The sequence below is a fragment of the Leptonotus elevatus genome, chromosome 12 (assembly GCF_054856555.1).
Source record: "Leptonotus elevatus isolate MCC_2025b chromosome 12, RoL_Lele_1.0, whole genome shotgun sequence".
NCBI classification, from domain to species: Eukaryota; Metazoa; Chordata; class Actinopteri; order Syngnathiformes; family Syngnathidae; genus Leptonotus; species Leptonotus elevatus.
Genome location: NC_141250.1, coordinates 7,316,150 through 7,341,149, shown reverse-complemented (window position 1 = coordinate 7,341,149; position 25,000 = coordinate 7,316,150). Strand labels below are relative to the sequence as shown.

The window sequence follows — 25,000 nt, the reverse complement described above, 5'->3', positions numbered from 1 at the left end:
ATTATCCCCAACCACTATACGATAATTTACAACAAAATCAGTTTGTTAAGATACAAGTATAAATTGCCTTAAGACTAACGAGATATGGTATTTTTATATACTGTATATAAAAATGACTGCCATGTTGTTAGAGCATCTCAGACGCCTGCGGTGGCTTCCCAATTGAAAACTGAAGGTGACATTCAAGAGATAAGAGCATATTGTATCGGAAATCCTCTGAGGGGGAACGCTCTTTTCTTCTGCGCTCCACTCTCTGTCTACTTAAGGCTTTCTTCTCTGTCGCAAATCCCTAAATAAGCCTTCGCTCCATTAAGTCCCATAAATGGAGGGCAGGCTTTTAGTTTAATTAATAAACAGTCAGGTGGTAACACAATCACCTCAATAGTGCATTTGATCAGGTTGAATTCAAGTGTTTGCTTTATATGCGGAAGATGAAAGGTTAGGTTTTAGAATAGCACAAATTATTTGACACCGCCACTGTATGTTTCTGTCACAGCTGTACTAATAGTAAGTAGACATTATAAAGCTTATTTATACCTACGCTCCTGCTTCATCTCCAGACTTGATTTCTCGCAGCCGATTGGACAAATGCCGAATGTAGCCTGACGGTCGCATGCTGATCTCACCTCTGTTTACAACACGGGTGGGTAATGTTGGGCAATAAAAATATTACCACTGTGCCAGATTATTACATTAGATCTTTAAAATCGAAGGAACTCTCGGCAGACTTATTTATTTTATTTATTTTTTATTATGGATTGACATGACACAGCAATATAAATGTGTCAATGTGGTGACCATCCATCATACCACAATTAATGCCTACATAGAGCTATCTACTACAATGAGGAGACTTCTCACTAGATGGCAGTGTAGTCGGATATAGTACAGACCGGATCTTATCATGTATGCAGTCCTCATAAAACAAAAAAACATCCAGAATATAACACAACATGACGGTGAGTCAATTGTGGTTCTGACGCACAAGAAACCAGAAGCAGGAGTCGGTTATGGTTTCTGACTCAGATATTAGCAATCATAACATTCGTGCGTGTGCATTTAGTGTGGATACATTTGTTAGATCCCAACATTAGGAAATACTATATATATATATATATATATATATATATATATATATATATATGCCTTTGCAGCATGAGTCACAATTGCATTGCATCAATTAGTATCACTATACAGTTAAGGCAGTGGTTAACTTCTGACACTTTAACATTTTGACACTTATACAACAGTTAATAAAATGTATTGAACAGTAAATTAAATTACCTGGGCCCAGTATTTTAAAAATTCGAATCCAGATTAAATTGATCCAGATTTCCAAACCCCATTGTCCTGATCTATGGATCAGAATTTTCTATCCTGGTATTTCAAAATTCTGCAATTGGCTGGCAACCAGTTCACGGTGTACCCCGCCTACTGCCCGAATAGGCACTAAGAACATTAGTAGATAGATGCATTAGTAGTAGATGAATTACATAAATACACTGTCACGGATATACCAATAAGAGTTCTTCTCGTACAGCTAGTCACACTCATTTCTCACTATTACTCAGGTGTTCATGTTTGCTTGCCGTTGTTATTGCTGAAGCACACAGATGCAATTTAGCAATTCTTTTTTTTTTTTGTCTTGATTTGTACTTTTTAACACTTTCTCCTCTTATGACTTATCTACTTGGCCTGAGGATGTGGGTGATTGCTACACATTTTCTTACAAGCACACATACATGATTATAATCAGCACTGCACCTTAAGGGGTAAACACCTATTTCCCCCTCAATTTGGATATTTCCTGGCACAGGGTAAACATTTCCGCCTATCTCTTGCACCTCCCTCTGGCCTCATGGACATGTAGGTGCCAATGATTTGTTAGAGACATCAGCCTTTCCCATCACTGAAGCCCACCAAACTGTGATACAGATGAAGGCACAGCAACAACGTCCCACGTCATCATTTCTAATGCCAAACAGCCAATTACTATGGTCTTCAGTGTGACAAGAAAAAACAAGATGTGTCACTGCAGCATATAAAAGCATCCTCATAGCACAACGCACATTGAATTGGGCAGCATTTTTACAAGTGGCACATCTTCTGTAAGCATTAAGGACGTTGATAAGTGTGTGGGTGTGCAGTGACGGCGCGTCACTTCTGGTTTCCTCTGCTGTCTGTCTACCACTCTGCTGCCTTCCTTTTATTAAACCTTTGGAGCAAACCTAATTTCACACGCTAAATGCATTATCCTAATCAACACTGATAAGTGTGCGCGCGCATGTGTGTGTGTGCTTTCAGTCTCACACAACAATGTGGTTTCAAATTATGTTTGTTCTAGATAACTTGCTCCCACCTCCCAAATGATAATGGATCGCTATTTGTGCAGAGTGATGAAGGCACCTCTCAGGCACGGCTTCTCACCATTTCACTTCCAACATGTCATATTAGAAGTGGCACGGGAAGCTGATAATGTGGGACTACCCAGGAGGCCGAAGACCCTCTGCCACAAACCCCACCCCACCCAAGTAAGTTGTAGAAATGCCTGAAATCAAGAGAAATGGGCTGTCAGTACTACTTACGGAAACAAGTCAGCTGGCCTGTGGTCAGAATACAAATGATGATAGATGTTGTTAGTTAAGTGACTTTAATGACCTACAGGTAGGTCAGGCACTAGTACGCCGGAGCCTCTAAACTCCTACAAATCAAACAATCCAATAATCAAGAATCTGTAAGGAGTCATGCAACTAACCTACACATTGGTCATACGCTCTGACAGACTAATAATTTCAGTGAGCATCTAAATTATTAACTCACTTTTTGTGTGTGTGTGTGTTTTTTTTTATTTTTGGTCATACGTAGCATTGAAGGCTAGGAAAAGTAACCATAACATTATAACTACATTGAAGCCCCGTTTATTGCAGGGGATATGCTCCAGAGCCACATGTGAAGAAACATGATTTGAAGAGACTATATTTTTTTGTCCATAGTTTTATCCCTCCTATACAGCACATTAAAATACATTTAAACTTGGCAAAACACATGTCTTAGAAGTATTGATTTTTTTGTCTCTCTCGCTGTCAAGAAATGGGAGACTCTCGTACAGCTGGAGAAAAATATATGTGAACCTTTCAGATTTTTTTTTATTTCTGCATAAATTGCCGATAAAAGGATACAGCATTCCACCCCGAACTGACACCCTACCACACCAAGATGGCGGCCTGAGTTGGCAACTATCTCTGGACTGTTTTCAGTGTTTCGGCTGAGACTTCGCAGGAGAATATCGGTGCTTGTTGGTGCCTTTTCGGCAGGATGCTTAAACCAGCATTGATTTTAATGGGGGGGGGGGGGGTCGTGCTTGTGTTTTTTCACAGCCTAATTTTGTCAGCCCTGTTGGACAGTCTACGTTGGTGCGGCTGAATGGATGGCTGATGGAGCAGAAGATTAGGAGAGAGAAGGGTCAACGCGGAACGCAGAGGTGGATGTGAGATGTGGAGAGGAATAAATTTGGTCCACATTGTTGGCAGTAAGTTGGATTCATTCCCAGTGACGGTTGGACTCCACCAAGACTGCCCTATGTTACAGATGCCTTTATGGACAAACAACAGAGAACAAGGTTTGGTTTCGGTTTTTAACAGACTGCAACGAGAGAGCAACATTTCTTTATCTAACAGTGCGTTCAGAAATACACTTTAAGCACACTCTGCTCCACTCTGACCAGTGGTGTAGTGGTCCTTGGAGAAGTGGGTATATGCTACCTAAATTTTCATTGTTTTATTTTTAATTAGTCCAGAAAAACTTCCTGTTTTACAAACAGTGACATGTAAGGAAAAATCCTTAATTTCTACTTGCTCACAATAATAGAATTATCATGACTTGATTACGAGCAGGTTGCAATTATTACTGGTAACACAACCAAGCCCGAATTAACGTAAAATGTACTGGTATTTATCATGAGACAAATATAGGCCTAGAGTCTAAATGTTGTAAAACAATATCTAGTGAACAATGAACAAAAATACCGAAAAACAGTCACTATGAGCCCTCAATAATATTTTAGTATTTGTCCTCATTCTTGTGTTTTAACTTACTTTAGAATCAACTACCAGCCTAGCTACTACAAAACTAAACTTGATTATGTACTAGTGTTTAACCTGTGGCGCCCTCCCCGGGGATTGAACCCACACTGTGAGCAAGTATCCGGTGTATGAGCACAAAGTGCATCCGTTGAGTTAAAATGCCAGGTCACTGTCACAGCTCAGGACAGTATTTAAAGGATTAGTTTCCCCGGGACGAACTGCCCAACTCTGCCGCCGATTGGCTCATCAGTCCTCATGCCTAAAGTTAGCTAATCTAATCAGCGAAGGCAAGGGGTACTAGACAATTAGTGGCAAAGGAGGTTGGGCCATGGATTCACCATCCTTGAGTAAAAAAATGCGTAATCCTCCTATATATTACTAAACGGGGTGGATTTAAAAATGGGTATACGCAGTACTGACTGAAAAATAAGTGGGCATACGTCATATACCCGCGTATACCATGGGCTACACCACTGACTGACCACTGGAAATTTGAGGCTCTGGGCGATCCACGTTAGGCAATACAGATGGAAGCGCTTCCAGAACAAGGTGCTGATTGGATGCATTCAGAGCTTGTGTTGTCTTAACCTGGAAGACGTTCTTCTTTGTGCTACCTCGTCGACTGCTAATGCAGCGGCGTAGAAGAAGTAGTAGAAGCTATGGTTGGATTTTGCTTCCTGTCTTGTGTTAAATGAAGCCTAGCTTTATGTTGAGAATAAATAGAGAGCATAGGTACAATCCAACATGGAGTGAGTTGCCATGGCTGGAGTGCGACATATTGCTACTCTACAAGGCAAGGACTGACTTGTTTAGACAGAAATAAAAGCAACAGCTGTTTAAGTGCCTTTTACGACACGCATGTACTTCTTGCAGTCTGTTCTGCAGGTGCTTTTATGAAGTCAACCTTTGCTTCGCATTCAGCTCTTGAGTCATGAGGTGATTCTGCAAATACCTGCAGCCAAACAGGCTTTTTGGCCCTCCAAGGTGTGCATTTTTAATAGGGCATGACTCACAGATAGCCCTTCTACTGAGGCTGCAGGAATGTACTTACAGCATGATGCTGACCTATTACACTTACAAATAAAAAAAAAGGAAAGAAAATCACAAGTTGCATCAGCCAAACTTCTTTTCAGTTCTTATGTTGTGAATATAGCTATGGGTTGGCGTGGATGATAGGAAGCTTGTGCACAGTGCAGTGGCGGATGTACTGTATATAATGATCTTGAATAACTGTTATTGGAGATTATATTTAGCTGCTGTAGAATAAAACTACAAAAATAATAACACTTAGCTTTAGCCTTAGCAAACAATATCTAAAAATGACCTGATAAATGGCTCATTGGCAGCATGCATAATTGTGCACGTAAGCTTTATTGCTTCAAGCTCGACTGCACATTTGAATTTCCATTTCAATGTGCCATACTTGCACACATAGATAAACACATACGCACACGCATGCACTGTATGCTTCAGGTCTCGTCACGGGTGAGAGCATAGTACAATGACATCCAAGAAGGGATGACATGTTTGACAGTTTTTTTCAACTAATATTCAAAGCGTGTATGGAGCAAGATGGAAGACATAAGATGTTAGGGAAAGATTTCCTGTAACCACCAAACATATCAGCCAATGCGGCTAGGCTACCATTTTATAAATTATATTTACCACACGAAATGTTCCCTGTCATTAGAGGCAAAATCCATTGACTTGAATTAAGTAATGAGTTTGTTGATGTCGTTTACCGCCACTTGCTCTAAATCATTTTAAATGCAGTTATCATAGACATGCTATATGAAGTAATAATCCAGCAATGCACTATTGCGCATTAATCTCATACTGTAGTGGTAAATTCAGGTATACATCTGCAAGGTTTATTACCAGGGGTGCACATAAACAGTGCACAGGTGCACATGTGTTCTGAAAACAGTCATATACGCCAGATTAAATTGCCTCAGTGCACATTTGCGTACCAAATATATTGCAGCAAGGGACGTCTGTAATTGCAGCAATAACTGCATCACTGCAAGCAGAGCAGCCCTTGGAAAAGTCAAGTTAGCAGCTGCAATGGTTGATTCCTATGGTCAACTTCAGAATAAAAGACTACTAAAGACTACTAAGACTACATCAATGTTCATGACCATTACTTGAGAGGCTTTTATTTTGAAGTGGCCATCATGGCATGGACAGCAAACGTCATGGTGGCCATCTTAAATTTGTTGTCTCTTACAGAAAGTGCTGCTAGCGAGACTTGAGCGGTACATGTCGGCTGTGGCCGAGCGGCTGAATGTGGGTACGACAACGGGACAGTCATCTAGGTCTCGTTAAGTCACGGCTTTGACACTCTGTCAAAATACATCCTCACATGAAATTGACTTGTGTTACAAAAGAGATTGGGCACCCAACCACTGCCCTTACAGAACTGTGCTAAAAAAGCTGAAGCTGCCATGTGGAAAAACTCAAATGGTTGCCAAAATCCACACCAACATGCTAACTTAAATGTGTGAAATATAAATGTAATGTCTTCCTTTTATAAAGCAGTAAATTGTATTGCCACTTATGTGGCCCTAGTAGAGTTTGTTATAAAAAATAAAATTTTAAACTGCATTGTGAAAAAATGTTTTAGTCACAGTCATATCAAATAGCGATTTAATCAACATTCACACAAAAACATGTCTACAGTGTGCAATTTTTTTTTTAAATATTTTTAAAATGTGCTGACATTATGAGCCCCCCCTCTAATAGCTGTTCTTGGGACTGCAAAATCATGCCAGGCAAATTACTTTCTTCCTTCCACCGTGCTGAAAATAAGAATGTTGCTAACCTAATTTGTTGGAATTTAGATGTTTCTGGGGTTGGTGAAAAATTCTGGTTTGTAACTCTGTGGGTAGTAGTAGGTGGTGTCTGGTCGGTGCTGGATTTCACTTTGTTTTTATCTTTCTTTTATTTGATCCTTCCTCTGGTCTCATGACAACTTCACGACTCCAGTGGGATTCTGAAGTATTCGGTTAAGGTGAAGGGTATGGGATTTGAACAGGTCTCAGGTGAATTAATGAGCACAAACTAACACGCACGCACGTATGTGCACACACACGCATGCGCACACGCACACAATAATAAAAAAAATAAAAAATAAAAAAAGAGAGCAATGATGATGACATGTGGAATCAGTAAGATTACCAGATGAACAATACTGAGCTCTCTCAAAAAAACAAACATGTTGCCAACATGAAGACAATAGTGCATAAAAAAATGCTATAATGGTTCAAGTCACTGAATACAGTGCCAATATATTTAAGTTGTCAACACTGAAGCCCGCTGCTCTTCTTCGCTTGCATTGCTGACACACATCAAAATGAAAGCAGTGCATATTTGATGTTTTAGTTTGACTTCATAGAGGCTGCAAAGGCTATGGCAAAATGTGGCCCGTGGGCCCGTATGAACATCAAACAAAATATGATTACCAAACAACAACCTCTAGTGCTCATTTAAGGACCATAACAAAATTTGTATGTAAATCCCTGGCTATTACCTTGTTTGTCTGTTTTTGTTTGTTTATTACATTTTCAGTACAGACTGTATTTCCTCAACTAGTGGCTCGGCCGTGTAATGTGCCCCAATTAGTTGTCTGAAGCATCATGCACTTTGAACAAATAAGTGCCTTCCTTTAACCATTTAGGACATAAAGAAAAAAAAAGACGTGATATGTAAATAAATCCTTAAGTTATAATCAGTATCATTTATTGTCATTTTTAAGTTATATTCAGTATTATTTTGTGCCATTTTTAATACCATCTCATGACCACAGCGACTAATACATTTAACTAATCTTGCGCAACTGACACACTTTTCAATACGAACTGAAATAAAGTTAGAAAAATACAAAATTTAATAGCAAGTAAAAACACATGACTTAATTTTTACTATTTTTGATTAGTATCTTTTAATAATTTTAAAACCTTTTTAACAGCCGGGGTGAGTTTCTATCTATTGTTCACACACAAATTAAATACTTAACTGTCTCATTTGCACTGCTAAACAAGACAGCTGCACCTACCAAAGCATTAAAACAGTATCTCAGATACATTAAAATGTTGCGTCTTACCACGTTGTGAGTGATTTTCCTGTGCCCTATTGCAGACCATCAAACTTTACATGAAATCAGTAAATTATGATGTAATTGCTCCACAACATTGAGTACATCTATGTTTATGTTTCAGGCAGCAATGTGACTTGGGTTTTCCACCAATTGATGTTTTCGGTGAATTTCTCCACAATTTTGTTTTGGGATACATATTTTAATATAATAACACTGATTAATAAATATTTGTTTTATGTACAAATAAATGTTTTCTCCCATATTCACTTAATTAACTGACATTTTTTAAAGCATTCACTACCAGATGTAATGGTCTACCTGCAGTTATTCCGCTAGTAATGCACATAAGCCTAGCAGCGTCTATTGAAGTTGACCTGTTGTGTCTGCACGTCTATGCGTGTACAACTGCTAATTAGCTCTGCCCACTTGCTGAATTATCTGGAGATGAGGAAAGGGCGAGAAAGGCCCTGCCCACATGTGAATACATTATTCAGTCCTGTCACTCTTCCCGAGCTGGCATCAGAGAAGCACTTAAATAAAATATTGCAGTGAATGGGAAATGGTAGAGAGAACAGTGGAAAGAGAATATTGTATGTTATGGTTGTGCTCATTAAGTAAAAATGTGATCAAACTCCTTACCTGTTTGAGTTTTTTCAAGTCTTCATCCAGCTCAAGATTGTCCAATATAACTGCCACAAAAAGACTGAGCAGAATCTAGAAAGCCAAAGAGGGAGTGGAGGGAGAAAGTGAACACATGATTTTACAATGTGAGTTTTTTTTTTCAAAAGCGCAATCAGCCTCCGTAATTTAGGCCCGAGCCTACGGTCAGCCTGTAAAAAATGCACAAGAAGTCATGCCAGAAAGATTCAAGAAGTCTGTTATTTGGGTTTGAAGAGGCCTTTCGGGTCATTGTCGCCATTTACAGGGGTCCTTCAAAATAATTAATTCGATTTGCTGCTCGCTCCATCCTCAAAGACATCCTGTCCGTCTGGGATGAGGAGGTGTGAGTCATCAGGACACTTCCCAATATTAGGAGGACAAACACTAAAATGTCAGCACTTCTCACGTCTCCAACTGATAGGCTGTAAAGCTCGAGGAAGCATAACGGGGTGATGAAGCAGTAACTAATTAAATGCCTTAAGATAAGAAAACAATTCATGGAGCTTGCTCGCCATTTGCTTGCTTTTATGCTGCTTACAAATAATGTTCATTCAAATTAAATGTCACCCTTGTTTTCCTATGTTCAATTTTTTTTAGTCAAGTCTGCTTTAGTGGACTATTTTTTATAGTTAGAAACTTATTGGAACATTTAAAAGCATTTTGGATTTCAATATTAATAGGGAAAATAAATTGAAACTCAGATTAATGTGAAGGTTTACAATTTGATACTACACTTCTGAAGTCACTTAAGGTTTAACTACAGGTTTAACTACATGCCAACTACAGGTTATTCATAGAGTGGCTGTAAATAATGATTCATTTAGTAATACATTTTGACTATATTTTTTCTCTTAAATTGATTATGATTCAGTTACTGGTTAAAGTTTGGACCATGAATGTTGAGCACAGTTTTCCAGTAAAAGTAAAAATGGATGTTCCATATGTCTGTAGTGTATATATGTGTATTTTGTTCAAACACAAAGATAATCAGTCTGCTTTCATGGAGGACTAAGCAAATCAGAAAATATTTACTTTTGTTAGGCCGAAATCAGAAGATTTGGACAATTTTAAGGTAAACGATTGTTCTGAATGTTTAACCATTATCAAAACAGTTTGATCATTGATTCATTTTGACACCTCTAATCTTTTGTTTGTTTATTTTGACTTTGTTATCAACTTAAAATTACAGCAGCACATTAATAGTCTTACCAGGGTAGCAAACAGATGGTAGAGAATAAAGTAAATGGCCACGACTGGAGCCCACATGTGACCTACTGCGACCAGGGTCTGGTCCATGACATCTACCCAGCCCTCCTGCGTCAAGATCTGGAACATGGACATGAATGCCTACAGGGAAGGAAGATAAGGTAGAAGGTGAGAGTGTGAAGAGGCTGGAGGGCAACAGAAGGTGAAGATGTAATGCATATAATGCATCTTGCTAACCACTTTTTCCACCCTGCCATTGTGAGATTTAGAAGCATAATCATCTACTGCACGTAGAGGTCAGAGAAAGCTAGGACACGCCTGCACTTTCTTCTTCACCGACAAATAGCAACCTCAACTCCCCACTACTCGCATTCTTACTCCCACAGTCCAATCATGGCAAATAATGATACAACCTACAGGTCTGCCAGCACAGGAGAGATACTAACATGACAAACGTGTGGGTGTGAGCCACACAGAACAGACAATATTTCAGTGGCTTCTGTTTATGCGCAAACAGTCTTGTGAAGTGAAATAATATAGCGTATTAAAAACAAAACTCTTAAAAAAATTGGATTGTCCTATTCCTGAATTTGAGTTCATTGTTATGATACCGAAAAAAAGATAAATAAAAAATTAAGACACAACTGATAGAATAAAGTAAAAACATTAAAGAAATAAAAGTCACAATTTCACAAGAAAAAAAAGGCATATGTTTGCAAACATAAGAGAAAAACATCATAATTACAAGAAACCAAAATGTTTTAATGAAGTTATACTTTCAAAAACAAACAAAACAACACTGAAGTAAAAATATATACTGGTAGAAAGTTATGCTTTCGCGAGAGAAACTTATAAATTGTGAGAATACATTTCTGAGGTTACAGGAATAAAGTCATAATTACAAGAATTAAGTCAAATATTTAAAGTGAATATAAATGTAATTCTACTAATATTACAAAAATAAATAAAGAAAATATATATGAGATAAAAGTCAGAGAGTTTTGCTACAATAAAATTTGACAACAATGAAGTAAAAAAATTAGATAGATTAGATATAAAATTTGATATAAAAAATATAGATTAAAAAAAGTCATACTTTTATACAACAGAAATTTATAAATTGTGAGAATACATTTCTAAGATTACAGAAATAAAGTCATAATTACAAGAATTAAGTCATATTTAAAGTTATTATAAATGTACTTTTACTAAAAGTCTTGAGAGTTTTGCTAGACAAAAATTTGAAAAATAAGGGCATACTTTACAAGATAAAGTATCACAATTCTGTATCCCTGGAGATTTCAGAGGGATGCCTTCCCTCTCAGGGGTAGAGCGAGTTGTTTTCCTTACCCTGGGGAAAGTTGTGAAGCGGTCCAGCTCTTCCACAAAGCAGAACATTTGCAGACTGATGGCCGACATGACGATGAGGAGGCTGGCTGTGAACACCACCAGGCTGCCTAATTTTTTTCCTGGTCCAAATATTTTGTAGACAAAGTCTTCTAATGCTGGGGAGATCTTTATCAAACGCACCACTCGAAGGACCTTCGGAGGAAAAGATTTGTCTTTAATGTGAACACAATGCAAAAACAAAATATGTGAAAATGCAATTTAAAACTAGGCAAAACATATAGAAACTGTAGAACTGGGTGAGTATAAACATGCCTGAACATAACATCGACGAATGATCATAATATGCCGAAATGTTAATCTGCAAATAAAAGAATATCTTCAGTACTGCACAATTGCGCATAGAACTTGTTCACAACATGTAGTAAAACTTGATTTATAGGCTTTTTCACAGTGCAGTTATCACATTGTAGTGCACTGTCACAACACATTTATTGTTTATATGCTGCTGTGCCACCTCTTGTTGGCGGAGTGATTTCAGAATGACAACAGTAAGAGATTGGCAGAGTTGCCGCATAAACGGCATGAAAAAAATTGAGGAAATAATGTGTTGTCCTCGTGTCCTAAGCGCTGAAAAACAGGACAAATGGCAATGGGTTGCCATGACATAGTAAAGAAGGAGCCATGATGGATGGTGAGCTCCTCTACGCTGAATATATGAGGAATGTGCTCGATTTTCGCATTTTTAAAATAAAAAAAATTTAAGAATATAATGATAGTATAGTCACATATGCTTTACTTGTATCATGTTGTTTCCTCCTCATTATAAGCAAAGCCAGGGCTTTACATTGTAATTACTTCACGCCCAAACCAAGGGGCATCTTTCTGCTTTCTGTTCAGTAGCTTAGCGCACCAGTACCAAATATGGCCACACTTGCAGACTTGGGTTTGTTTTAGCTTTTCTTCCAAATGTATGCCCTTTGAATGCAAGACGTTGAAATGATTTGCATGAAATGTAGCTGCATGATGTATTGTAACACATTGTCGCTGTCACAGACATCCGATTCATTTTAAACCAATATTGGCTAGAAATCAGCACACCCCCTCACCCCGCAAAGCTTGAAAGGTCCGAGAGTCATCCAGTGCTTTGCCTTTCTGAATGAATCAGACTGACTGAGCTGTTGACTCACGCCAGTAAAGAAGTCATTGCAATTCTGAGCACACAGAGAGAAGAGGGCTCAATTGGCTGATTAAAAATCATTCTATGCTGTGTCAAAGCTGATAACTGAGGCTGGAGAAGCATGTGACATTTTGTTAAGACTGAAAGAGCATTTGGTATGGCGAATACAACACCACTCAATTTGACAGAAAGGAACTGGAGAGTAAAAATACCATATAACTTAGCATTTTGTCTTGTGCTATTGCCAGGGAGTATGTGTTATTGCTGCCAGAGACTTAAGGTTAATCATTTGTGACTAAAATGGCATCATGTCAATCTGGGATGTAAAGTTCATGGAATTAAATCGGTGGACAACTTGCAATGACCATGAATGAGATATTCATTAAAGGTCATTTTAGGGAAAAATTACCATATTATCTTGAGGTGTGTGAATACTCCTTTAAGCACCAGTAAGGAAAATTGATATGACGGGTGGACATACTTTAAGTCATACATGGACATATTAGTGGTTTAAAACAGAAATACATGAAGCTTTAAATTAGCATTTGTGATAAGTGTAAGGAGCTGTTGGTTTTTTCCAAACACTGATTAGTAGCCAAATGTAAACCAAGTTATTTTTAAATGGGCAAAAGCTCTCATAACCATTGCATGAGAATATGCATGACAATTGCGAACAGCAGCTGTTGAGAAGGAACAAGAGAGCCACAAAGGCAGCTTGTATGGTCAGGGTTCATTAAAGACCCATCAAGAAGACCTTCCTTCCTCCCCCTTTTCCAATTGTCCACAAGCTTTTCATTGTCAGCACACATACAGCAAAGCCTGTAAATCCACCTATTCACTTAGGCTATAGGCTTGAAATTAGTTGTGTAAAACCACACAGTGCTTGGTGATACATACAGTACACAACTAGTCCAAGTAACAAAAGTTGAATATCCTCAAGATATGTACAAACACGATAGCCGTTTAAACAGTATATGAGTGTGTGTGAATGATTTCTAACCTGAAAATAGGTGAACTGGGAGTGGTAGAGATCTGGGTAGATGTGCAGGGTAGTGCCCACCACCAGCAACAATTCAAACTTGTGCAGGGAAGAGCTAAAGTAGCCAGTAAAGCCCAGACACCATATCTTTAGCAGAGCTTCCAGGTCAAACAGAACAGTGAAGGCCACCTAGAATTTAACAAACACAGAAGTAGAGCAGCATAATATCGACATAGGGACACACAATTTTAGAGATTCAGCATAATCCCATCCTCTCAGTACGACAGTAATATGAATCAGTCTTTGAAGAGGATAAATAATATATGCCAGTGGGGACTGTTATACAGCCAAGGGAGAAAAATTAAGAGATTGCCTTGTTTTTGTGTCTTGTTCATTTTAATGTCTGGTTCCACTAAAAATGTATCAAGGGACTAACTCACACACAAAAGAACATAGAATGTCGAAAAGCATTGTTTTTGCCAGTGCAATGTCTTAGCTATTTATGAACAAACATGTGAAGTGAATTTGGTTATTATCAAGAAAGCCTTCGGAAAATGTCTCAATCAGCTATTACATTCAACTCTTATGAGCGTTTTTTGTTGTCATCGGTATATTGGTCCAACCAAATGTACCTTTAGTTGCACTAGGCATTCAAAATGAACAAACTAAAGAAACAAGGGTGGTCTCTTAATTTTGGCCTTAGCTATAAGGTATGTCTACATGTGTTGCAGCACCGTTTGTGTTCAGGTATCTGATGCTTTTCAAAATGTTCTTTGCAATAATGTTCTATGTGCCCCTACTAGCATAAACACAGTATTCTGATTAATATTATATTTGTAGAATAACAACTAAGCAGAAAATACACATCTTACCTCTGCTAGGTAAAATTCGTCATAGTGCCTGCGGTGGTTCTCGCCTTTGTAATAATTGCTTGCAGCAACGATCACGTCAACGGCAACCATACTCAAGATGAACATGTGGAACACAGACGAGCGCATCAGTTGCTGTGGAAACAAATAAGTGCAAATTGCAAGAACTGTCATTTTAATTTGCGTTCCATTTCAGTTCACCTTCTGGCTTCCATGTAAACCAACCAAACAATGCTAATAATATATAATACACACAGGAATAATGTTATCCATATGCTACAATGTGTATTGGAAAATTGGCAAACCAGCAGGCAGACTGCTGGAAAACTCAAAGCAATCAAGAGGCTTTTCTGAAAACAACATCCAACTAGACAACAAAATCAGTGTGTATTCACACCGGCGGAAATAAGAGGAGAAAGGGGCAATCACTGTGTGTTATTTCTCGTGGGACGTGCCGTGGAATTGAACGCCTACAAGATGGAAACAATCGGGACACAAATAAAAAGTGATGGAGGGAACACGCACGCACGCACACACATACAAACACAGCACTTATTTAGACAAAAGGGCGAAACTTTCTGTGTGTTGGTTCGGAAACAATTTAACAGATGTGATCACGACCTTGGATGGACTCCATGTGTGTGGCAAGAGGGGGAACAGCTTGTGAGTGGATAGAATGCTCACCCTAAAAAATACAAAATGTTTGAAAGATGAGAGGAAGATGAAATGTTTAGGCAGACCAAATAGGCCCAAGGGAATGGGACTGCTGCCATCAATCCACCTACACAGCAGAAACAGTAATCTAATGATATCGTATATCCACTTTTATGATGGTTTTGACTTTTTAACATTACATCCTACATGTTTTCCTGCATGAATATTTAAAGTGTGTAGACCACCGAAAATACATATTTTATAACGACATGTTGGTAAATAAAGTTCCCTCAGTGGCCTGCCAGAACAGCCTTTCAAAGAACATACTTCTGCTTCAAAGCACTCATCTCCCATGTTTTGAAGACAAACAAAGAATTCTAAAGCCATGCACTCACTTTTACTTTGTTTTTACGAACCACTTTTTAACCCTGTTTGGAGAAGGTGAGTGACAATAGCCGTATACTGTGGCTGAGTCTACAAGTGGACATAGAAAGCCCCTACAGTGCATCGCTTTGTGACAGCTGCGGCTGTTTGAAAGTGTGATATAAATTAAAAAAAGACTTGACTTGAACCCCCGCCCATTATAACACATACATCTATATTATTATTTTTAAATGAAATGTACTGTACATAAAAAAAAGAATCTGCCTAACTGCAAGTATTCAGGGCCAATGTAAAAAAATATTTTGTACACCGACATTGAGGACAACATTTTGAAATTAAACGTACGCGGTGAAGGCAATAAAAACATGAATTTTGTTTGTTCGTCGGTGCTAGTTCATCTATCTAATCACTAGGGGTGTGCATCCCTCCATAAAAGACAATTAGATACGTTTTTGTATATGTGGGGTGCGAAATGATTCCAGGACGGTTCAATTTGAAAGTGGAATGATTCGATTTTGGAACAGCTCAGTTCGAGAGGGTACCTTTTTGTTGACATTTTATATAGCTTTGAATAAACTTGTCAGTACTGTCAATGTACTGTTTCCTTCTAAGATGTATCTCTCCTGTAAAAGATGATTCGATACGTATCACGATATATTTCAAAATGGAATGATTTGATTTAATTCTAGCCGATGCACTTGCATCTTGTAAATCGTTTACGGTTCAAACCGATGTCTGCTACACCCCTACAAATCCCGTTTGTGGAGTGTTTTCATGAAATACTTGCTGTTGTACAGTTTTGGTTGTCAAAGGAAGCTTCTGTGGTGCTGAAGCCAAGGAGACGCAGGAGGAGTGTCACAAAATACTTTACAGAACATCACGTCACTCAACAACCAAACAGGAAGTCTGCCACTCTAACTCCTCTCTCGTGAACACACTCAACAGATGTTTGTTCCGTGGGGGAATTATGTCAACAAGCACCACACAGGCCCCCACCCCAGAATTCACCCATAGTCAATATCCACATGTCTGTGCGGAACAACAACTCGACCACGGTGGGTGCGAAACAACGGGGTTGGGGAGAAGGAGGGGCACCTGGACCCGTCTCAGCGAGGGGCGGAAGGTGTCGACGGGGTTAAGGTGACCTCAGTAGCGGCCGGGGCAGCAGGTCCAGGAGGACAATCCCGGCGTGGGACCAGGACCAACTCCAAAGGCCCAGAAGTGTCCACATGGGCAGGTTTAACCCTGTCAATCAAGACAGTCTCAGGTATTCTGCCAAAGTCAATAACAAGATCCTTATCCCCATGCTGCAGGACTCTGAACGGCCCGTCATACGGGGGGCACAGCGGACCACAGTGCGCGTCATGGCGCACAGAAACGAATTCCGCCGTGCGCAGGTTAGAGGGGATCTAGATAACGTGGGCGCCACGCTGTGAAGTAGGGACTGAAGAGAATGTGCTGAAAGTCTCCAGCAGGGAGGAGCGTTGCCCAACAGGTGACCAGGGCACCGTGGCGTCCAGGATGAACTCGCCCGGCACCCGAAGGCCGTAAACAAGTTCAGTGGAAGAAGCCTGCAGGTCCTCCTTGTAGGCACATCTGAGTAAGAGCATCACCCAGTTGCCATCTGTTAGGCCCACACGTAGGGCTGCCTTCATCAAACGGTGGAAACGCTCACACAACTTATTGGCTTGAGGGTGATAGGCGGTGGTTTGGTGCAGCTTGATCCCCAGACTATCTGCGACAGCATTTTACAGCTCTGCGGTGAATTGAGACCCTCTCAGAGGAGAGGCCCGATGGGATGTCAAAACATGCAACCCACGTGGCTATGAACGCATGGGCTACACCTTGGCAGATGCAGTCTGAGAGTAACAGTCTCGGGCCAGCGGGTCGTCTGGTCCACCATAGTTTAAAAGGTAGGAGAACCCATGAGATGGAGGAAGCGGGCCCACCAGGTCGACGTTGACGTGGTCAAACCTCCTTTCAAAAACATAAAAAAGCTCAAAAGGGACCTTGTTGTGGCGATGCACTTTAGCCCGCTGACAGGCTATGCAAGAGTCCACCCAGGATCGCACATCCTTCTTAAGGCTTGGCCACACGAACATCTGGGAAACCAACCTCTCGGACGGCTTCCTGCCGGGATGGGAGTGGTTGTGCATCGCTTCGAAAACAGCCCAACGCCAGTTCGCAGGAACCAGTAGGTCCATGGTAGGCCAGTTGAAAGATTACACAACAGCTTAACACCTGATGACTCCCCCACCACCACCTCCTCCAGTCGTAACCCAGAGTTCCAACCACCGCTCTGGAGAGGCAGTCCCCAACCAGGTTGGATTTGCTTGCGACATACTGGATGTCCGTGGTGAACTCCGAAAATGAAGGAGAGCTGGCGTGGCTGACGAGCAGACCACGGTTCCCCCACCTTGGACATGGAAAACGTCAGGGGTTTGTGGTCCACAAACGCCGTGAAGGGGCGGTCTTCCAGCAAAAGAACAGAAATGGCTGATCATTAAGAAAAGCCCAAGGAGTTCCCTGTCAAAAGTGCTGTATTTACGTTCCCTGAGGGACAGCCGACGGCTAAAAAACGTTAGGGGCTGCCAGGCTCCATCCACCCATTGTTCATGCACTGCACCAACAGCCAGATCTAAGGCATCCGTTGTAATTGTGACTGGGGCCGCCGGTGATGGGTGAGCCAACATGGTGGCACAGCTCAAGGCAGCTTTGATATTGTTGAATGCGGCCTTTGCATCGGCCTTCCACACAATACGCTGGTTAGGGGACTTGCCTCTTAGAGCCTCATAGAGCAGGTGCATGATGTGGGCCGCCTGGCGGATGAAACGGAAATTCGTGGAGCTCTCAGGAACTCAAACAGCCCAAACGGAGTCACCACAGCCGTTTTAGGGATATCTCAGGTATGCACCAGGACTTGATGGTATCCACAAACAAAGTCCACTTGGGAGAACAACTGCTTGCCCGCTAGGTGCGCAGAGAAATCCTGGTTGTGGGGAACAGGGTAGCGGTCGGGCATGGTAGCATTGTTAAGGCGGCAGTAGTCACCACACGGCTGTATTGTGAAATAATATTGTTTGAAAACAAAAAGTTTTAGCTTGAAATTAATACTCACTGTATTACCCTATCAATAATTATCATCATGGTGATGGACCATACATTGGCGTTGTTCTTCACTTGAAACATCAGAGGTTTTGACTTTTGTTATACATAAATGCTGCAAGGATCATTGTTGGTTTGTTAGCAGTTACTATTTACTTAACTTGTAGATTGCAACGTATGCCATACGGCCATATACTAAAGAAGTACTCGTGGCTTCGGATTGCATGATCGAGAAAATGTAAATATCGATGATGAAAAAGGAAATTAATCCGTGTTATCAAGAGGGACAATGAGGAGAAAAAAAATAGCTGGGTGAATTTTTCGTTAAGTTGGGACACAAAACACGCCGGAAATGAACAAAAAGTGACATAGTCGGAGTGTTCGTGAATATGAATGAGACTTTATTTGATCCAGACTGTAATCAGCCGCAGCATACTGTATATATGCTCAAGTATGAAGGGCCAGACAAAAAAAGAAGGCAGAGGTGGCAAAACCCAGCGGATATTATTAAGACCCCAAGGTTGTAGTTGTTGTTTGCCACTGCTTAGATGCTGTAGATTGCCAACCCAGAAATGCTTTTACATAAACCACAGCCCTAAATGTCATTTTGATTTCATAACATGTTGTTCACAACCTTCTGCCAAAATACAATAAGAAGCAATTCAAGAGCTCGATTAAATATGAATTGTCTTTACCAAGCTTTTAATTGACTCTGTGAGAGAGTTATAATTTAACACAGTTGAATAGAATACATACGTAGATGGTGGCAAGACAAAAGAATCAAATGTGTCAAAATTAAATGTGCATATTTAAAACATTGTGCAATGCTATATCAAGATTGAACTGCACTTCCCTAAACTCAGTCTCATAATCACTGGCTCATGATTTTGAAACAAGTGTACGTTTAGAGATGTTTTGCCATCTCTCAATTGCAACTGTACACATACAGTTTTTTGATCAGAAATTTCTCCCATGATTGTTAACAAAGATGTATTCAAATATTTATCTGTAATAAATATACTGTTAAATTAATACCTCACTTACACAGACAATGATAACAGAGCAGTATTATCTTTGGAAGGGCAGCTTTTTTCCCGCAGCTCTTATGTTGGATCCTATTACAATGTGGAGGTGTATCTATCTAATAGTGTCTGATTGGGGTTATTGAAGCGATAGATCAGATGAAACTGAGTCCCTTCAAAGAAAAGTGTTGCAGGTTTTAGTGAGCAGTCATCTGGTGGCTTCATGCTACACATTTCGCATTTGTCTCGAGTCGAGGCAGAAAAGAGCATTTGCTCTCTTTGGCAATGTGAACGAACAGACGGAGCAGGAGAAAGAAGCCATCAGTCTGTATAAGCCTGCCTCTGTGGTCAAAGCTGCGGGAAATGTTCCAGGTATTACATATAAATCCTCTAGATGATTCCATTATTAACAGTAAATTACAGCGGGGCACGCTTTATGAACACAACTCTGTAGTGTTGTTGGATCCCAGTTTGTGTCACACTGAGAAGATAGCTGTTGGAATAGTGAATTAATAGATAACTAACGAGTTGAACACAATCCATTGTATGCGGCTTGTTGACTTCCTAATTGTTTTAATCGATTATCAAACCTTCATTAACTTTCCCGGCAAAGTTTTACATGAGGTTTAATATGCTTTTTTTTATTTTTTTTAACACAAGTTACTTATAGTGGAACCTCGGAGTTTGAACGTCTCGGAACTCGTACAAATCGGACCTCGACCAAAAAATCGGTGGAAAAAATGCCTCGGAGTTTAAACTCATTTTCGGAATTCGAACACTCAAGCAAAGCGAGCTAAGCCGAACGTACCTTGAAAACGGGTAGCCGAGTGAAGCCGAGAAAAGCTGAGCAATGCCGAATGCTCACCTTGCGGTAGTTGAGACTATAAACTGCTAATTTCCAGTCAGATCGTCAATACTCCCGGAGGTTCTCCATACATTCGCTAGTGCATTTTTATTTTTCCACAACAATTTTCTTCGCCATGGGCCCAAAGAAAGACAATAGTGCCAGTGGCAGCAAAGAAAAACATACAGTGCTACGAACCATAGTGAAATTAGGAAGGAGATTATCGCGCCGTTGTAACTACCGTAACTACTTCTGTAAATACTGGCACGAGGACCACCCCCCCCCCCCCTTAGCTGTTCAACAACGTGCCTGACGTTAAACAACGCACGCAAGGACCGCTTAGTCGTCGAACAATATACCCAATGTAAAATACACAAACTCAGCACTGAACTAAAGCAAGCATTAACATAGCATTTATCATCCACTGATGCCATCGCACCACAACAAAAAAGGTAAGGTGTTTTTTATTGTTTAAAATACTGTACATAGTGTATATGTTTTTTTACATAAATAGAAATTAAAATGGGAATTTTCTGTTTTTGGAGCATGGGAACGGATTAATTGCATTTACATTATTTCCTATGGGAAAAAAATGTTTCGGAGGTTGAACAATTCGGACTTTGAACACTTTGCAGGAACGAATTATGTTCAAACTCCGAGGTACCACTGTACTATTGTCAGAATACCCCAAGGATTAAAAATTCAATGATACATTTCCCCCTATTATTCTAGTCTTTCGTAATTTCAGTTTCAATTGACATAAATTGTAATATGCCAGTAACGTTGTTGAAGATTATTCCAAAAATGTGGTAATGGTATTTTATTGATTAATTGTGAATTTTCCCATTTGCTGATTAGCTATTTCCTCTACATTTTGCGCTTTGTCTGGGTCCACTGTTCAAGAAATTGGATGTTCAGATAAATACTTTGCCTTGCTATGTTGCATCACATTTTCCCTCACTAGTGCCTACATACAAAGCATTATTTGTTCAACAGCAGCTTTCGCCAAGATGTGCACAACTTGACACACCACACTTTTTTGTTTTGCATTGAATCGGTGGAGTTTTCAATCACAGCATAAAAAACTGAGTGCATGTCATGTTGGTCACAGTGTTCAGTGCTAATGTCTGAATATTTGCTATATGTCCAAAGCTTGCTAGTGTTCCCTTTTGCACAGTGTGTAGCTTCTTCTTGCAAAATGTCTCACTTTAAACGTGTTAGTGTGTGTTTTTGTCTTGTACTGCACCTAGTGTTTAAAAGTCCCCGCCAGAGGCTAAAAACAAAATAAAAAAGTACATCAAACAAGCAAAAATGGGTTTCACACTAGCAGAATTTCAGCAGAGGAGAAACTATCTTGTCGCATAGCTGACAGATTTAGATTGATTTTGACATCTCAAGGAATAAGAATTTCTCTCGGAATTGTTCTGTCTTCTTGTTTTGTCTTTTAATTGTCAGATGTGTCGCGCACCTGAACAAATATGAATGCCTCTTCCCAACTATATACCTTTTCCCATCTGAAAAAAAAACCGAGTTGTAACTGTATATTGTTTAGTCTATTCTTAAAACACGTTGCTCCACACTGTGTTGGGTGTCCATGTTTATGTTCCATGGAGCTACTGTTTGTGAGCTATAAATTAAGCATACGTTTTAAATTCCAGTTAGTTTCACTTTAAAAAGTTTAACATACATAAGATTGTTTAATATTGAATATGTGCAATTGCAGTACAACAGGACACAAGCCCATGTTTGATGAACAATACACCTCTGAGATTAAATACAATGTGTACATATTTTTACTACATTTTTGGTTATGATGTTATGTTATGGTTATGATGTGAAGAAAGTGATGAGACTTAAGTATTGTGTGAAGAGGTGCACGGGTATTTCACCAGTTGATGGAAGGAAATAAAGGGGGAATGCACGAACAACATAAGAAGGTTGTCCTTTGAGCTTGATGTGCACACTGCACCCCGCCCCTTAATAAAGGTTGCGATTGCACATTGCTCTCCAGCGAGGAGGCCTAGGTCGTCTTAGCGGGGCGATTCTCCAAAGCTGACATAGAATATGGCCAGAGTCAGTACTTTGAGAAAAGCAAGTGTTTCATGCGCTCAAGCGGGCCCTTTCTGTCAGTCCTCCTCTAGCTCCTCTTTGGCCACCTGCACACACACACACACACGCACGCATGCACGCGCACGAACGCACCGACACACATTCATTTCAGGCAAAAGACCCATGGGGGAGAGCGTCTGGCTCCTGGAAATGTCAAACTGTTTTGTCATGTCCAATCTCAGTCAGCCTAACCTCTGTGTGAGTCTATGCTTTCTAAAAAGAAAAACAAATCAACAGAGGAGTGCATTTATGACATAAATACTGTGAAAGGTTTTATAATGGGAACAGTATACCTTTGGCAATGGATTTCAATGTCTATTCTTTACTTGAGCTTTTTTTTTTTTTTTTTTTTTAAAAGTTGGATTTATTTCAGCACACATTTATATAAATATTCAAGTTCAACTGAGGTTGGAAGATAAACACATTGAGACTCTGTGTTAGCCACTGGCTATTTGGCTTTGTAACCCCTCAAAAGAGAACTTCCTGCTGTCTCCAAAAAGAGCAGGTGGTCAATCAATTGTGTGTTATCTCCAACTGCTGCTGCCCTCCCATCGAGACACGCATGCATGCGCACACATTACCAAATTGGATAAGCAATGTCTACAAGTGCATCAGAGGCCTTCATGTGTACATTGAGGCTGTTTAATAAAGAGTCTGGTGGGTTCAGCGTTGGTGTTGGTAAGACCCATGTGTCAGCGTGGAAACATTCTCATCATTTGATGGCCAATTACTCTGGAGAAAGGCAGAATAGAACAAAAGCTCCCACCTCGCACCTCCTGTACATTTATGCAGATGGCACTGCAGTCTGGACCTCCAAGTCTGCCTGTCTGCTCAGCACACTTCAATGCGGTTACGAATGACAAAGCTAAGCGATAGATGGTGTGTTGGGCCATGGTTTGAGGGAATAATAAAAATCCATCATTTATCAAAAAATGACAACTGCGGATGTCAGATTAATTTCTTGAGGTGGGTTATTGTCTAATGTCTATTTTACCCTCCAAAGTAAAGCACTTAAATTGAACACATGTTCTCACATGGCCCTCGTATTTTAGGCCTGGGTTGTAGATCAGAAGCAGCCATCAACAATAATCTTTTCCAGTATGAGCCGGCAACAGTCTGGGGAGCCTGTTCTAGAATTTTGGAATATTTTGTAGATGGTGTGGAAAATCTGGTGATGACCATAGAAAAGCATGTAGAATTTGCACAACATTCAAAATGAGCGTACACTTTGGCCTGGCTACTCAGAAATATGGCTAAGGCAACAATAACCAAAATTGAGTGTAATTTTTTATAATGATATAATAGTGTTAAAATTTGGTTTTATTTAGTTTTGTTTTTTTACTATTAAAACTAAGCACTTCTTTTTTTAAATTGTGTGACAGTTCAGAAAAAAAACCATTACTTTGAACATTCCCTAAAGAGGTTAACCCTGGAAGAGATGAATTCAACATTGTTTTCTTTGATGACAATTTTGAACAAATCATTGTCATAGAGCAGATTGTGTTCAACCTCAGGTGCTCAACAGCACAGAATGTCTACCATATTTGTGGATTGTTTTGCGTTTTGACTCGCCATTGTTCTCAAGTGCGTTGCTGCAGGGGAATCTACAAGCAGATACACAAGCGCAGTGATGCTGAAAACCCGACCATTTGAATATACAGCTTCACTTTTTGCAGGATATCCCACTAAATTCTCTTGAGAGGGCGTTGCTCTGGGTAATCCATTTAATGGAGCAGAAGGCTCAGAGGGAAGTCAGCTGTGTTTATCCCTCTGGTTATCCCTATCTAAATCCTACCTCCAAGTGATGATGGTGCTCTGGAGGGGACACCACACTGCATTTTCCACATGCTGTAGTCCCCCCTCCACATTCCTCTATTTTTAATTTCCTTACCCATTTGTGTGTTGATGCTCACCATCTCTCTCATAGCTATACACTCTATCGGCAGTCTCTCGCAGCATGAAGTCAGCCTTTTGCCCTACGCTGCTATCAACAGAGGTCCAGCTGCACGCTGTGTTCAGCTTATCTCAAAAGCAACGCCGTTTGGATCACACTGACCACAAGGCTAACAACAGTGTGCTGCCTTGTGCAGATGTCATTTAAAAGTCATTGATTGTTCTAGCAACGTCATTAGTGCACATCTACATGTCGTTCAAACTTCAGTGCTCTGCTTGTTTGATATTGACTGAATCTCAATTCCATCAACATACAAACCTAAAATGACTCTTGCAAACGTGCAAATTTGATCAGTAAAAAGCAGAGAGCTGCTAAGTATAACATTTTATGGGACAAACGAAATATGTATGTTAACTCATTGACCCCTAGCCATTTTCACTGAAGCAACCCTCTTCGCTCCCGGATGTTTTACTGGATTTTGACTGCTTTTGCAAGGCCCACATAATATTGTGTTCTATTGCTATAAAAATATGGAACATGCCAAAAGAAAAATTAGAGTCTCTTCTTTC

At 40.0% G+C, this 25,000-nt stretch overlaps 1 protein-coding gene across 4 annotated transcripts in view; it reads right to left on the bottom strand.

The window, feature by feature from the left end:
- The window catches only part of nalcn (sodium leak channel, non-selective), a 75,981-nt gene that overhangs the window by 29,655 nt on the left and 21,326 nt on the right, over positions 1–25,000 (bottom strand). For all 4 annotated transcript variants that reach the window (XM_086091748.1, XM_086091746.1, XM_086091747.1 and 1 more), the window contains 5 exons: positions 14,423–14,554; positions 13,572–13,739; positions 11,395–11,586; positions 10,048–10,185; positions 8,818–8,892 (listed from right to left, as the gene is read on the bottom strand). In XM_086091748.1, the coding sequence (XP_085947874.1) occupies positions 8,818–8,892; positions 10,048–10,185; positions 11,395–11,586; positions 13,572–13,739; positions 14,423–14,554 (705 nt within the window). The remainder of the gene's footprint in view (positions 1–8,817; positions 8,893–10,047; positions 10,186–11,394; positions 11,587–13,571; positions 13,740–14,422; positions 14,555–25,000) is intronic.